The sequence below is a fragment of the Microcaecilia unicolor genome, chromosome 3 (assembly GCF_901765095.1).
Source record: "Microcaecilia unicolor chromosome 3, aMicUni1.1, whole genome shotgun sequence".
NCBI classification, from domain to species: domain Eukaryota; kingdom Metazoa; phylum Chordata; class Amphibia; order Gymnophiona; family Siphonopidae; genus Microcaecilia; species Microcaecilia unicolor.
In genome coordinates this window covers 280,447,574-280,464,589 of record NC_044033.1, presented here as the reverse complement: position 1 = coordinate 280,464,589, position 17,016 = coordinate 280,447,574, and the positions used below count along the sequence as shown (strand labels likewise).

The following is a 17,016-nucleotide window of genomic DNA, read 5'->3' as shown; positions in this document are numbered from 1 at the left end:
TGGAGATTTAATGAGTCACTGGTAGGCGATGAGAAAGTAAAGGAAGATATTAAGCTTAATATTCAAGAGTTCCATCACTTTAATGATAATGGGGAAGTAACTGACGGGGTGTTATGGGATGCGTTGAAGGTAGTGGTGAGGGGGGCCTTGATTAAGTGGGGATTGCACAAGAAAAGGGAAAATGGACAACACTCGCTAACTTTGCATATGAGGTTATTACGCTTAGAAAAATTGCACAAATGAAACCCTACACCACAGATATGGGAAGACCTTAAACAAGTGAGAGGGGAAATAGCACAATTGCAGATGGCAGACATTGATTTCATGAGACCTAAGCTAAAGCAGCAACATTTTGAGTTTGCCAATAAATCATGTGCAATGTTGGCCAATTATTTACGGGCAAAGACAGGGTCCCTTATCCAAAAGTTGAAAGATGGTGGGGGAAGTTGGCACTATGCTGATTCAGATATTGGAAAATGCTTTGTGCAATATTACCAAGATTTATATAGTGCCTCTGAGGGTGCATCGGCTGCAGATATAGCTCGTTATTTGGATCAGGTTCCATTACAACGATTGGATGAATCTGAAAGGGCTCAGCTTGGGGAACCTATTAGACTAGGGGAGATACAGTGGGTGACAAAAAGGCTTCCTAATGGTAAGGCCCCAGGATTAGATGGCTACTTAGTGAGGTTTTACAAGTGTTTTGTGGAGGAGCAATTGGTGCAAGTGGGTAATGGTGTTTTGGAGGGCAATGGGCTCCCAGTATCCATGTCTGAGGCTGAGGTAACAGTCCTGCCTAAACCTGGGAAAGACCCCACTGTTTGTGGTTCATATAGACCTATTTCACTTCTGAATGTGGATGCAAAGATAGTGGCTAAGATCCTGGCTAACAGATTGGCTAGGGTACTGCCAAAATTGATTCATATAGATCAATCTAGATTTATCCCAAAGAGGCAGGTAGGGGATTAACATAAGGCGCACTCTTCATTTAATATGGGAGGCACAAAGATCCCGGTCTAGCACAGCTATGTTAGAAATAGACGCAGAAAAGGCCTTTGATCGGGTCAGTTGGGGGTTTTTGCGAGCAGTGATGAATCGCATGGGCCTTGAAGATAATTTTGGTACCCAGCTGGCAGCCTTATATGCAGATCCGAAGGCATGCCTTAACATTAATGGGGGATATACATCTTTTTTCCAATTGGTAGGGGGCCTAGGCAGGGATGTCCCTTGTCGCCCCTTCTATTTACAATGTACATAGAGCCATTAGCAGAAATGATACGTCAACATCCAGATCTTCGGGGTATTAGGGTTGGGGGGATGGAACATCGGATTGAGCTGTTTGCAGATGATGTGCTACTTTATGTGGTGGATCCAGAGGCGACGCTACCTGCGGTGTTGGAGATACTTAGGGAATTTGAAAGACATGCTGGTTTAAAGGTTAATATGGATAAAAGTGAGCTATTGGGGATTTCTCTAACCCACATGGAAGAGAATAGATTGAAAGCACTGTTTGCTTTCAAATGGGCCCAGAATCACATTCGATATTTGGGGATTCAGATTCCCAGGGATCTGAAAAGGGTGTATAGTTTAAATTATGGGACGATTGTGCCCAGGGGAGATATTGTTTCCTATTTATTATTATTATTAGCATTTGTATAGCGCTACCAGACACACGCAGCGCTGAACACCTGATACAAAGAGAAGGGAGGAAGGGACAAGGGGAGGGCAATTGTGGCTAGGAGCCAAAAGCAGCAGATTCAACACTTTGAGGGGACACTGGGTTGGAGGGGGAAGAACCCTCAAGAGATGGAAAATCTGGAAAACCTGTGGCTTTTGTTGAGAGGGTGCTCCGACCAGTACCAGTGATTTATAAATTTCTTAGGGGATGTGATCTCAGGCCATTTAGTTTTCAAGGGGCTTGGGAAGAAGATCTAAAGTGCCGCTTTTCTGATCAGGAGTGGGAAGTTATTTGTGGGGAGGTTCAAAAAGCCTCGGTGTGTGTTCTGGTGCAAGAAAATGCATACAAAGTCTTCACCAGATGGTATTACACACCGGAGAGACTGCAGCGGATGTATCTGGGTACATCGGGCTTATGCTGGAGGTGTAAATCACAACTGGGCTCATTTATACATATATGATGGACCTGCCCCCGAGTGGTTCCCTTTTGGCAGGCTGTTATGAAACCGTTGGTAATTTTGATTGAGTCATTTTGGTGTGCAGTCCTTTGGTATGTCTATTGGGTTTACATAACGAGAGGGATTCTTGGGAGGAGAGCAAATGGTTGCGATGGGGGCTGGCAGCAGGTAAGTGCCTCATAGCACTGGAAGAAAGTAGACCCCCCCCCCCCCCCCCGACATTAGGTGATTGGAAGTGCAAATTGGGTCAGTTAATACAAATGGAGCGCCCTACCCTACCGCAGGGAGGGGTTTCTGCAACATAAGGGTGGGTGGGCTCGATTCCATCAGCTATTAACATGCATTTAGGATGGTGGAGAATTAGAGGATGCAGGTGGGCTTGGAGGGGCTGGGTAAAGGGAGGGTGAGGGGGTGAGAGAGCATGTCCCAAAGAACCAAGGGGCATTCTCATATTGTGAAGGGGCTGGAAGTGGTTGGAGGGCTGGGAGAGGGGATGGTGCATAATATTGGCGCTAAGTTTACTTGGGGTGTGGAAGTTGTTTGTAGGACTATTGTAAAAACACATACTGTAGAGGAGTTTATGAAGCTGATAAGCTTGTACAAGATGTCTTAGTCCAGTAATTGTTAGCCCCTGCGCGGGCTAGAGTGAGCAAGTTGTGCTCTTTCTGAAAGTTGACTGGTACAAAACTATTATAATAAAACAATTTAAAGTGAAAAAAAAATAATAAACATTTTTGTTTTTAAAAGATGACAAAAAAGAGCAGGCACAAGCAGAGGCTAAAACATCTCTTGAATATGGGAAAGCTTTGATTCTGTGTCCAGTCGGTAGAGCAGAAAAAAAACCAAACTGTGGTGCTGAGGAGACCACGAATTCTCAAAACTTTACACTTAGTTCTGAGCTCCAGGAGAGCTGTCCCATCTCAGCACTGTCAGATGACATCACCTGCTTGAGTATGTAACTTAATCTGGCTTGTCAACAGAAAAATTTAGAATGTTACTTAAAGCTTACATACCTTTATTTGTTCAAGCGTTTCATAACACGTTCTTAAAATTTTTTTGTGAAGTTAGGAAACTGGTTACCTTAGAGCCAAAAGCCCTTCTAATCCCCAGACTCTGCATGCTGGAATATGAGCCAGTGCTTTGCATATAAACAGAAGAGGAACAGCACACCAGTGTCTACTAGTTATCTTCTGGATAAACTGCAAAAGAAAACTACCTGAAAGAAAGGAGAAGAAACAAAAACATAATGAAAATGAAAGATAATGTACATCAGGGATGGTTAGCCAACAACAAAAATGCTGTCATCTCAATAACGTGCACAAATTCAGCAGAAAAAAAAGTGTAATTAGTGTGCTCCGATGACTGCAATGAACCACACAGTTGAATCATGTCTGCTTGAAGAATTCTATTAAAGTTTTTTTCAGAAAGCATTACAATATGCAGAGGAATCTCCCACATGCCATCAGACCAGATGGTCCTCGTTTACTGATAAAAATAATAAACTGGATAGAATAGTAAAAGCTCTTCCCAACATATCTGCAGGTGGGTTGCAAGGCTCACTACACTGCTGTCTGAAGTCATCAATTGGAGGTACACAATTTTAGGTTTTCCTTGATGACGTGTTACCATGTATCCACTTTATAAGCTCTTTCCATGTGTATATCAACATGATAGAGAAGTAGTTAAGGAAGAAAACTAAGTTCCATCAAATCACAGCAATACTCTCCAGGACTCCTAGCCAACCTGGCCCTCTGCATGATTAATCATCACTAAAGGTCACAGAAAAATAGTACAATTTCAACCCAATTTTGAAGTTTTTAAAATTGGTTTTCATCCTAAGGTACCATGACAAGGCATTCCACAGGATGAGGGCCAAGTAAACAAAATAAAATTAAAATTAAAAAATGCAGCTTGGTGTGTGCTATCTAATCTGGCGTTAACCAAAGGAGAGTCACCACTTGATTATGCACTTGTGAACTAAAATTCTTGGACAAATGTATTATTATTTATGCATTCTTGTATCCACTATTATCCAAAACCAGGTTTTGATTCGATGTGGCTTACAGTATACAATTAGGCTATTACAGTATTATGTTGCTGTCATGGGGGTGGAATTACGGTGGTCTTTTGTAGTTATAAAGTGGAATGTGACATTGTTATCCTATAGATTTAGTTGTAGAATATTTTCTGAAGAGGTTAGGTATTCAGCTCTTTTCTGAACTGAAGGTAGTTTGTTATGCTTCTTCTAGCCTAGGGTACTGAGTTCCACCATGTGGAGCCCATATAACTAAATCCTGCTGTGTAGATGGTTTTGTAAGTTAAGTTTCTGCAGTTGGGTAGATGAAGAAGTAACTAACTTCTGGTTTCAGGGTTTGGGATTAACAGATCAGGACAACAGTAGCATAGGCATCTATAAAACGCATGATGTGCCAGTATCAGAATTTAAACATGACGGAGATCATGTGATTAGCTGAGTGGAGCAGACGTGTAGTAGCTCCTCTCTAGAGCCCTGCCTTTCCCCCAGCACAAAAATATAGTTTTGCAGGTGGGTGAGAACCAAGAAAATAGCGAAAAGGGACTGTGCGCTTATATGGACCCTTTTGTTGTGAAATTAGAAGCGGTGACGCCGGCGAAAAGCGCAAAGAAAGAAGCGGACAAACCGCGGGGAACGGATCCCAAAATGGCGCTGAGTCCCGCGCCAAACCCGACACCCACATTTACTATGCAGCAGCTACTCCAGCTAACAGAAGCAGTGAAATCGGCACTAGATCCCCAGCTACAACATTTGTCTAGTCAGCTCAATACTTTAGAAACACTTTTGGAAGATACAAGGTGCACGGGCGAGCTAGAACGCAGAGTGTCGGTAATGGAAGATGGGGAGGTCGGAAAAAACAAGCAGCTGGAAGAACTACAAAAATTAGTGCAATCACAATCACAACAAATCGATGAACTGGAGAACTGTTTGAGGCGGGATAACCTGCGGATCGTAGGTATCCCAGGAACAGTTCCAGAACATATGCTGCAAACGGTGCTTGAAAAATGGCTGACCGAGGAAATGGCGCTCTCCGACAGCACAGAATCCTTATGCTTGGAACAGGCCCACAGAATAGGGCGCAAGCCGGCTCAAAATCAGAGGCCCAGAGTGATCATAACAAAAGTGCATAATTTTGTGCATAAGGTGGAAATCTTGAGAGGGGTCCGGATGAAGCATGACAAGCTGTTTTACAATGGGGACCCCATTAAAATATTCCAAGACTTTTCCTTGAGCTTACAAAAGAAGAGACGGGCATTCCAACCTATTTGCAAAACCCTGGTGGACGCCCAAAAGAAATTCGCACTGATCTACCCAGCGACGCTAAAAATCCATCGTCAAGAAAAATGGCATTTATTTAAAACGCCACAAGAAGCCAAAAACTTCCTTACGGAGTTAAACTCGGCATGAGCAACTGGAACAGTCTGTGTGGCTTCCAAAGAAGCGGAGGGTGACCAAAAAGACTTTAGATCCAAAAGGAAAGAGTGAGTGATTGTGATGTGTTGGAGTTGGTAAGGTGTTATATATTCTGTGAGTAAAGACAAATATGTAAATTAAGACACTGTGTATAAAGAGTGAAGCGGTGTATGGGTTGGACAGGTTAACATATAAGTGCTTGGGGGGAGGGGGGCTCGGTGTCGCATGATCTCTATTAGCCTGTTAGTAGGATGAGGTTTAGGTTGAAGGGACTAAAGAGGCGGGGGAATAGGATGGGGGGAAGGGGGGGTAAAGAGGAAAGGGGAGAGGGATGGGAGTTAGCGACAGCACGAGATAGATGGGGGGAACTCGAAAGACATCTGTGTAAACATCAGTGTAAATGTGGCAAGGGCAGAAGGAGTGCTGGAGGTGATCAGAACAATGATAATAAATGCTTTGCAAGGACAAATGAGATCTTGTGAGGCCCTCGGGTGAGGCTGGACACCCGAGAGGTGTTATTAGATGTGGATAAATATTAGAATTGTCATAATAAGTAAAGGATTAGAACTTTAAGGTTTGCCACGTGGAATGTGGGTGGGATAGCAACCCCGGTGAAACGAGCAAAAATCTTGGCAGCCCTGAAGAGACATAAGGTAGACACTGGATGCCTTCAAGAAACTGTGGATAAAAGACAGAGAATTTCTGGTGTTGGGATTTATACGGACCTAATACAAATGATGAAAAATGTTACTCCAAACTAATATACGTATGCCCTATAAAACTTTCCAGCCCATGGTTATGGGGGACTTTAATCTGGTCTCGGACCTTCAGTTAGACTGTTCAGAACCTAAAGAATTTCAGTCCTTCATTCATCAGAAATGGGAAGATTATGTGCAGTATAACAAAGGTCATATGGCACAGACAACATTATTCTGGTCAGCAGCAAAAGCTGTATTAAGAGGAGATGTGATAGCATATGTCCATGCTACAAACAAAAAACATTCAATAGCAATCTTGAGGTTAGAAGCCAGCCTTAAGAAAGCGAAAGCACATTATCTACGAAGCCCAAATGCCACAACAAAAGAGCAATTGCAGGCAATGCAAGTGGCACTTAATTCTTTGTTGCATGAGCGCATGTGCAGAGCATTAGCTTATCAAAAATTTAAAGTACAAAGATTTGGAAACAGGTTGGGATCGATGTTAATGAGACTGTTTAGGGTCTGGGGACCCCGAAAACCAATAATGACCCTTAGAGATGAGAAAGGAAAATTGTGTAATAAAAGTGAGGAAATAGCTTTAAAATATCTTGTAAAAATTTGAGCTATGTATACTGCTAACCAAAAGCCAGATCCCAGAGAAATTAAAAACTTCTTGACACAAGTGGGACTTCCCCAGTTAACAGAAACTGAAATCAAAGAGCTGGAAAGTCCGTTACAGGGGAAAGAGATTCAAGAAGTGATTAAGTCCCTGCCGTTGGGATCAGCGCCAGGCCCAGACGGGTACACAGGAGAATTTTATAAAATATTACCTGACTCCTTTATAGGACCTATTCACGATTATTACACTCAGGTCATAAAAGAAGGTAAATTCCCGCAGCATTGTAATATAGCGCTGATTTCCTTACTTCCTAAACCCGGGCGGCCAGAAGATCAGGCAGCATCATATAGGCCAATATCACTTATAAATGTTGATATCAAAATTCTAGCCAAAATATTGCCTAGACTAATTGGACAGGAGCAGGTCGGTTTTGTTAGATCTAGACAAGCAGTAGGGAATGTACGTCGATTATTTCTGGCAATGGCATCAAATCAGCAGATGGAGATACCAACTTGCCTATATAGTCTAGACGCAGAAAAAGCCTTTGATAAGGTGGGATGGAATTACCTGTTTACAACACTTGAGTATATGGGAATTCAAGGCTGGTTCTACCGAGCCATAGCAGCTCTATACAAAGACCCAGGGGCCTCTATATTGGTCAATGGAGTTAAAGCAAGCCCATTTGGGATCATGAGAGGCACAAGACAGAGGTGTCCCCTCTCACCTTTACTTTTTGTCTTGGCTATAGAGCCACTGCTGCAGGCTTTGAAGTCAGCACAGGAGATACCGGGAGTGAAGGTGGGAGGAGGGCTGGGTTAAAGCACTAGCATTTGCGGATGACCTGGCTGTGATCACATCTAGCCCCCGTGATGCTTTAGAGGTAATGTTAAAAATAATCAAGGAATATGGGGACATGTCAGGTTTTTCTCTTAACCTACAGAAGTCAAAGGGGTTGGTGGTATATGCAGGGACAAAATTAAGTATCTGGGTACATACCTTCCACAGGATTTGGCTACACTATATTTCAATAATGTGACACCATTACTTACCCAGACGTGTATGCAGTTGCGTATGTGGCATGACTACCCGCTATCAATAATGGGTAGGATAGCACTATATAATATGGTGATCGTGCCCAAGTGGCTATATATATTCCAGACCCTGCCACTGTTCCTCAGGTTGGAAGATGAACAGAAACTGAACAAGCAGTTGCAACGCTTTTTGTGGAGAGGGCGGAAGCCCGAATATCTTTAAAACGCTCCAGATACCGGTGGAATACAGGGGTCTGGGACTTTTGAGCACACGGTATCTCACAGTAGCATGTGGAATGAGACATATCACAGACTGGTTCCGAAACACATAGGAGTTCTCAGCTACTGAATTAGACACAACATGAACAACAGATACACATTTCAGCTGCCTATTTCATTCTGGAGGGGGCCGGATTCCGCCGATACTTCGGGAATCACACATATTGCCCACGGTGAAAGCGGTGTGGAGATGGGTTTGTCGTTTGCACCAATTTTCTCCACGGACTACCCCATACTTGGCAATTTGTGATAATCCAGCATTTCCTCCAGGAAAGATTTATAATGTATTTCGGCGATGGCAAAGTAAAGGATTAACATATATATCACAGATATTGACTGAAGAGGGACAAATCCAATCGTTTGAGCAGTTGAAGACCAGATTTTCCTGCTGACAGTCAGAATACATTCACTATATACAGCTGAAACATTACATAGCCACTCTGCCATGGCAAGAATTGACAGAAGATGTACAGGAGGAACTATCGGATGTGTTCTCTCTGCAATCACAAAATAAAGTCCCGCTAAGGATGCACCATAGACATATCAGAGATGTGATACCGGAGACAAACTATGAAAAACTATCGCAGACTTGGGGCCTGGACTTCGGAATTGAAATTTCAAGCCAAATAATTAAAGCACATGTTTTGTCGCTACGGGACTCTTGCAAAATGATAGCACACTGGGAACTGCAATATAAGTTTATTATGAGGTCATATATCTCACCAAGAAGGGCCTTTCACATGGGAGCATCTTCAGACGGGTCATGCCCAAAATGCAAAGCACAAGGGGTACTCTTGGGAAACATGTTTTGGCAATGCGCAAGAATAGTGCATTTCTGGAAGATCTTACTAAAACATATATGGACTATATGGCATGCCAAATAGCAGTATGACCCGTATTTGTTGTTTGGCAACCCGGGGTTAACGTCTCCTACACCAGCAGGATATAGAGGCTTTGCACTTCGGGAAGTCATTATAGCAAAGAAAGTAATACTCATGGAATGGATTACAAATAAACCACCAACAGGATATAGAGGCTTTGCGCTTCGGGCAGTCTTTATAGCAAACAAAGTAATACTCATGGAATGGATTACAAATAAACCACCAACACTTCAACAGTGGAGATGCCAGATGGTTTGTCTCATGAGATTTGAGAGAAGAGTGGTGGATCAGAATGCAAGTTTTAAAGAATTAGACTATTGTAAGATCTGGATTCCATTTTGGTTGACATTACCACCAGCGGCAAAAGCCCCCATGCTAAATATATAAGCATGTAAACATGTAAATAAGTGATTAATGCACAGATGGAGTAATGCTAAGTGTAGAGGGGGGGGGGGGAGAGGGGGAAGGGAGCGGGGGGGGGGGGGGGGGGGAGGAGAGGTTAACAGTTGGTAGGATTAAGTAAAAGGATGAGGTGGCAGTTTTCACTGTGTATCTGACTCTATCCAGATTAATGTACACATGGTTATTGTGAATGTATGATTGAGAGGTATTACCATCATCAATAAAAATGTATTTAAAATAAAATAAACATGACAGAGTTTGCCACTGGATGCCAGTGAATTTCCCTAAACAAGGGAGTAATGGAATTATACTTATGAGCATGAGTACATAAGTATTGCCATACTGGGACTGACCAAAGGTCCATCAAGCCCATCATCCTGTTTCCAACAGTGGCCAATCCAGGTCACAAATACCTGTCAAGATCCCAAAAAGTACAAAACATTTAATGCTGCTTATCCCAGATATAAGCAATGGATTTTCCCCAAGTCCATTTTAATAACGGTCTATGGACTTTCCCCTTAGGAAGCCATCCAAAACTTTTTAAAACCCTGCTAAGCTAACCACCTTTACCATAGTCTCTAGTAACAAATTCCAGAGTTTAATTACATGTTGAGTGAAGAAACATTTTCTCCAATTCATTTTAAATTTACTGCTTTGTAGCTTCACTGAATGCCCCCTAGTCCTAGTATTTTTGAAAAGAGTAAACAGACGCTTCACGTCTACCCTTTCCACTCCACTCACTATTTTATAGACCTCTATCATATCTCCCCTCAGCTGTCTTTTCTCCAAGATGAACAGCCCTAGCCGCTTTAGCCTTTCCTCATAGGGAAGTCGTCCCATCCCCTTTATCATTTTCGTCGCCCTTCTCTGCACCTTTTCTAATTCCACTATATCTTTTTTCAGATGCGGTGACCAGAACTGAACACAATATTCGAGGTGCGGTCACACCATGGAGCATTGTAAAGGCATTATAACATCTTCATTTTTGTTTTCCATTCCTTTCCTAATAATACCCAACATTCTATTTGCTTTCTAAGTTGCCGCAACACACTGAGCAGAAGGATTCAACGTATCATCGACGACGACACCTGGATCCCTTTCTTGGTCAGTGACTCCTAAGTGGAACCTTGCATTAAGTAGCTATAATTCAAGTTCCTCTTTCCCACATGCATCACTTTGCACTTGCTCATATTAAACGACATCTACCATTTAGATGCCCAGTCTCCCAGTCTCATAAAGTCCTCTTGTATTGTTTATTTATTTACTAGACCGTCACTTACTACAAAAAGTAAATCAAAACGGTTTACAATATAACAATAAAATCAATCTTAAAATACTATGAAAACACACTTTGAAATCCATTTCTGATAGAAAAGCACAGCAAAACCAGAAAGCCAATTAGTAGTATTCATACTTGCGATTTAACAACTTTGAATAACTTTGTGTCATCAACAAATTTAATTACCTCACTGGTTACTCCCATCTCTAGGTCATTTATAAATATGTTAAAAAGCAGCGGTCCCAGCACAGAGCCCTGGGGAACCCCACTAACTACCCTTCTCCATTGGGAATACTGACCATTTAACCCTACTCTCTGTTTTCTTTTAACCAGTTTTTAATCCACAATAGGACACTACCTCCTACCCATGGCTCTCCAATTTCCTCTGGAGTCTTTCATGAGGTACTTTGTCAAACGCCTTTTGAAAATCCAGATATACAATATCAACTGGCGCACCTTTTTTTTAATTTATTTATAATTTCACATTATACATCTTATCAAAGAGCATATAGAAATAAGAAATAATCAAATCATAATTCACATTGAGTCAAAAATCTTGGGAAAACATTAATAAAGTCATCGTCCACTATACAGGAAATCCTTAATGAGAACCAAGTTACAAATATATGTTTATCTATATAAAAATTAAACAACAAGGCATTACTGGCTCCGGTTACATTCTCAATCTATCTTACAGTGCCCATGTGGGATATCTAAACTTTCACAACTGCATTCTCAACTTCCTTAGAGATCAAAAAATCCTCAAGTTGTTTTGGATCAAAAAATTGGTAACTATGTTGTTGATATAGGAAATGACAAATACAAGGAAATTTAAGGGTGAATGTTGCACCCAGATTTAAAGTTCTCTGACGAAGTGCCAAAAAGGCATTACGTCTGTACTGGGTCTCTCTTGCGAGATCCGGAAAAATTCTGACTTTAGAACCAAATAACATTGAGTCCAAATGTCTAAAGAATAACTTCAATACCATTTCCCTATCTATCTCAAGTGCAAATGTTACCACTGCTGTTGTCCTTTGGGTAACTATCTCCAAATAAGATTCTAAAAAAGACGTCAAGTTCAATCCTCCCTCCTTAACTCCAGGGTCGATTTCCAGATTTAGGTGGTACAAAAGTCTAGAGATAAATCACCCTCGTTATAGGTGGAAGGGTCTCACTCGGCATCTCTAAAACTTCCTTCAGGTATTTTTTGAACATTTCAGTCGCAGAAATTATTGGCGATCTGGGGAAGTTGATAAGTCTTCTCTGTTGATTTTCAAGATGTTCCATCTTTCGTTTAACAAATATACTCTCCTTAATTGTGGCTTTGTTCAAGTTCTCCAGCTTTTGAATTTTACCCTGAAGCGCTTGAGTATCAGACAACTGTCGGGCATTAATCTGCTCCTGGGACAGTAGGGCATCTGATAGAATTTTTATTTCACCAGCGTTTTTTAACAAAACTGTTTGTAGTGAAGAGTGCAATGAAAAGGTTAGGTCCCACAGTGAATCCATAGTCACTATGGCAGGTTTTATAGTCTCAACTTTCATATCAGAAAGGGAGGCATTGGAGATCTGCTTTAACCCGGCACTCACAACTGAAGAAAAAGTTTGTAAAGTTTGTCCTACCAGGTCTCCTTCGCCATTGCGTGCGGATAGGCTCCCTTCTTCGGAGTTCCTCACCATTACCGGGATAGGTCCAACCGAGTCACAAACCGCTCGCTCACATCCTGGTTGGGGAGGTGCCGCACGGGCGTTGGGGCTGAGAGAAGCCCCGTCTACACTGCTGACCGAGTCAATGGAAGCCGGTCTGGTAGCAGAAGAAGAGGTAGCCCGGAGTCCCAGAGTTACTCCAAAGTTTTCGAGCGTCGGTTGCCTTGAGGGGGGGATATCGGTCGAGGTAATAGGAGCCTCCCTCACCTTTCCTCTCCGCTTCCCCATAATAGGGAATTCGGACTCCTCTCATGGTTCCTCAGACGAAAAGCTCTAAGTGCGTCTGGCGTAGAGTCTCACCACGGCGCCATCTTGGTTCTCAGCGCACCTTTAACCACGTTTGTTCAACCCCTCAAAGAAACGTAATAGATTATCTCATTAATCCATGCTTTTGAATATGCTCTGTAATTTTGTTCTTTATAATAGTCTCCACCATTCTGCACAGCACCAACATAAGGCTTACCCGGTCTATAATTTCCCAGATCTCCCCTGGAACCTTTTTTAAAAATAAGCGTTACATTGGCCACCCTCCAATCTTCCAGTACCACACTTGATTTTAAAGATAAATTACATATTACTAACAATAGTTCCGCAAGTTCATTTTTCAATTCTATCAGTACTCTGGGATGAATACCATCCAGTCCAGGAGATTTGCTACTCTTCAGTTTGTCAAATTGCCCCATTACATCCACCAGGTTTATAGAGATTTCATTCAGTTTCTCTGACTCGTCAGCTTTGAATACCATTTCTGGCACCAGTATCTCTCCCAAATCTTCCTCGGTGACGACCAAAGCAAAGAATTCATTTAATCTCTTCGCTATGGCTTTGTCCTGCCCGATTGTCCCTTTTACCCCTCGGTCATCTAGCAGTTCAAACGATTCTTTTGGAGGCTTCCTGCTTTTAATATACCTAAAAAACTTTTTACTATGTGTTTTTTCCCTCCAACTCAAGTACCCAGCTTGACAGCAGTATTCTGAGCCAATTGAAAATGTCTCAAAAGTGAAAGAGAAATTCCATTATATAAGGCATTGTGGTAATCAATACAACTAATCAGTAAAGACCACAGTGAAAGAGCAGATTAAGGTAAAATCTGATGACTTGGATTTTTCTCAGCACCAGAAATCATGCTTTTATTATTGTGGAAGCCTGACCCTCAAAGAAAAGCTGCAAATCAAAGTAGCAGCCAAGAAGGTTTAGAGATGGCACTAAGGGCATAACCTAGAAGCATAGGTAAAATGTTAGAAAATGATGCACAGTTTGTGACCCACAGTGCTTTGGATTTCATACAGTTCAATTTTAAGCAGTTTTAATTAATCCAAGATGCTATTGCTAGTAGGCAATTGAAAGGAGTAAGATCAGAAAGAATAGATCTGTGTAATCAGCTGGAGGTTGTCGTAGGCAAAATAATGGCTATTAACCCCTTGTGAAACAGACTGAACAGAATGGGGGTGCGCACTGAACCCTGAGTTACATCACAATATATCAGGTACTGGTCAAACATTGAGGCCCAGATGCTCAGAAGCAAATATGGGTACTAGAGGCCATTAGCGCGGGACTAGTGCCCACATTTGCTACTGCAAAATGTTCAGAGCCAGCGAGCGTGTGAAATAATGAGCTCACCATCTCTGAACACTAATAGCATGCAAATGCATGCTGAACAGGGCTATTAATATTCCTCCCAAATGCTCAGCGGGCAGCACGCCAAACAAGGGTGCTGCTCCTGCGGCAAACCCTATGCCAGGTCAGAGCTGGCGTTAGGGTTTGCCAGGGCAATAGGGAGGAATGGGGAGACCCTGTTCAGATTGCATTTGCATGTTTCCAGGCCCCCCTCCCCAAAGAATGCGAGGGCCTGGTGGACCCCAGGCTCCTGCCAGCCCCCCTGAAATAACATTTAAACATCCTGGTCCAGTGGGACTGTCCCTACACCCCCCCCCCCCTTTAAGCTTGGTGGCCCGGCCATGCACACCCTCCCATCCCAAAGACCATCCCTGGTGGTCTAGCTGTGTCCTGGGCCCTCCCCCCCTCCCTGTGGCCTACCTCAAGCTTGGAGGAGGAGGAACGGAATCCTGCTCCCTCCTCCTGCAGGTGTCTCCTCAAAATGGTGGCACTCTGCCCTGCCCGGTACATCCTGGGATGAACTGGGCAGGGCTTAACTACCATACAAACATTTGCATGCTTTTATCGTTCAGAGCCAGCAAGCTCATTATTCCATGCGCTCGCCGGTTCTGAACACCTTAAAGGGAGTCTCCTTTCCCTCTAGCCTGTCCTGCCTCCTTTGACATCACTTCTTATTTCTGCAGGGTGGGATGGGTAAGAAAAAGCTTTGGACCAAAATGCAGGCAGCATATGAGCAACATTGTTGCTGACAAGTATCAACAGAAGACTACTTTTAAGGCAGACCGCCACAGGGGTGGGCGATGTTGAAATACGAGTGGGGAAAGATGATGGATTGTGCCGAGAACAGGAGTTGGTAGTGGAAGATAGTACAAGAGATGTTTGGAGGAGACAAGAGATGCCACAATGTGATTAATGTTTTTAATCGCGATTGATTAATGCATTGGTCACAGAGTTACCTGTGATTAAAATGCAGCTCTAATATTTATTTCATATTACATAAAATTATTGCAATTTAATTTCAAGAGTGATCCAACAAGTCAAAAGCTACCCTTGAGTTCTACAGATACGATGAGAGTAATTTTGCGTTTATAAAAATAACTGTGTAGCTCACTTAAGAGTGCAACGAAGCTAATTTCACTGCCGTGAAATTCAGGAAACCAGATTCAGGAAAACCAGTGGTGATTCATTTTATAAGCAAAATTCCTTAGTTGTTGAGGTAATCATTAGAAATAAAACAAAATAAAACATGGAAAAGAAAATAAGATACCTTTTTTAGTGGACACTAATAAAAAAGGCCCGTTTCGGTGAGAAATGAAATGGGCGCTAGCAAGGTTTTCCTTTGAGTGTGTATGTTTGACAGAGTGTGTTTGACAGTGACTGTGTGAGAGAGAGAGAGTGAATGTGAGAGTGTATGTGTGTGTGAGACTGTGTGTGAGTGAGTGAGAGAGAGACTGTGACAGTGTGAGAAAGACAGAATGTCGATTGATTGTGTGTGTGTGCGTCACAGAGAGACACAGCATGGCTGTGTGAGAGAGAGTTTTGCTGTGTGTGTGAGATACTGACACAGTGTGTGCTGAGTAGAGTGTCCGTTGCAAGTGTTGTTTTCTTCGTCATCATCCTGAGTGCCTTTTTGTTTTGAACTCATCTCCATGTTTGTGACTGACACTCTGAACTGGTTAGTAAAAGATTAGCGGCATTGAATTCTGGCTATTGCACTTCTTTCCTTCAGAGCAGCTTCTTTCCTAGCTTCTGTTTTAATCTGTTGCTCACAGAGGGGGAGCGGCGGGGCCAGTCAGGGGTGGGGAAGGGCACTCGACATATTGGGCCAAAGCAAAGATTAAGGCAGCCTGAAGCTGCGTCGTCCCTCCCTGCTCCCCTTCACTCTTTTTAACAGCTAGCACTAATGAAGGGGAGAGGCTGCAGCACATAACCCCCTTCAGATAGGAGCAGGAAAGAGTGAATCTTCAGTAGGTGGAACGTGGAGAGCGCATTTTAAAAATGTAGCAGCACACCATTGCCTAGCAATAAAATGTATTCAATAAACTCCGTTTCCTGCAGCTGCAGCCAGCAATGCTGTTTCTTTGTGTGTGTGTGTGTGGGGGGGGGGGAGCAGGAAGGCTACGACCGAGAGGGGGTGTTGTGTGTGCGGTGACCTAAGGGGAAGTTAGAGAGACAGAGAGAGAGAGGTTTCAACCTGCCGCTCCGTTTCCCCTAATGCGTTCGTCTTCATGACCGTTTTTTTTGTTTGCGCGGTGTGAGTCAGTGCCATCGCAAGGTGTCTGCCTCTGCCAGTGCAGAGCCCTGCGATTACTTGTCATGCGGCCGAGATCCTTGCATGTTTGGAAGGGTGCGCGCGGCGGCTTTGCTGAGTGAAGTTCCTCTTTTTTTTTTCTTTACCCGTCTTTGACATCTTTTACGGATTGATGCGAGGGCGGGGTGGGTGAGCGATGCGATTGGGTGTCATTGCCCCGCCTTCGACGTCATCAGTGGTGACGCGAGGGCAGGGCAGACACTTATGTGATCTACACAACTTCAATTTTGTTCGGAAATTTCTGAGGCTTCATTAGAACGTTGGAGGTGCGTTTTATATAGAGAGATAACTTAATACATTTCTTGATTAGCTTTCAAAGGTTGCCCTTCTTCTTCAGATCGGAAATAAGCAAATGTGGTAGATGACAGTATATATAAGTGAAACATCAAAGCATTTCAGTGGCAGTCTAACAGGGTGGGGGTGAGTAGGAGATATTCATGGGAACAAAGGCCTAGGGTTTTCTAGCCCATTATAAACCACAAAGTTGTATTGCTCTGTTTGTCACCCTCCTCTCACCTATCCACCCCCATCCTGTTAGACTATCACTAAAAATGCTTTGATGTTCCCATGCATACCTCCTACACACCCAAACCACCCCCACCCTGTTAG

The 17,016-nt window shown here is 43.0% G+C and overlaps 1 protein-coding gene across 1 annotated transcript in view; it reads right to left on the bottom strand.

Moving 5' to 3' along the window:
• Window positions 1-17,016, bottom strand: part of TARBP1 (TAR (HIV-1) RNA binding protein 1) — a 919,966-nt gene that overhangs the window by 657,748 nt on the left and 245,202 nt on the right. Inside the window, exon 7 of the mRNA XM_030198123.1 lies at window positions 3,216-3,351. Within this exon, the coding sequence (XP_030053983.1) occupies window positions 3,216-3,351 (136 nt within the window). The remainder of the gene's footprint in view (window positions 1-3,215; window positions 3,352-17,016) is intronic.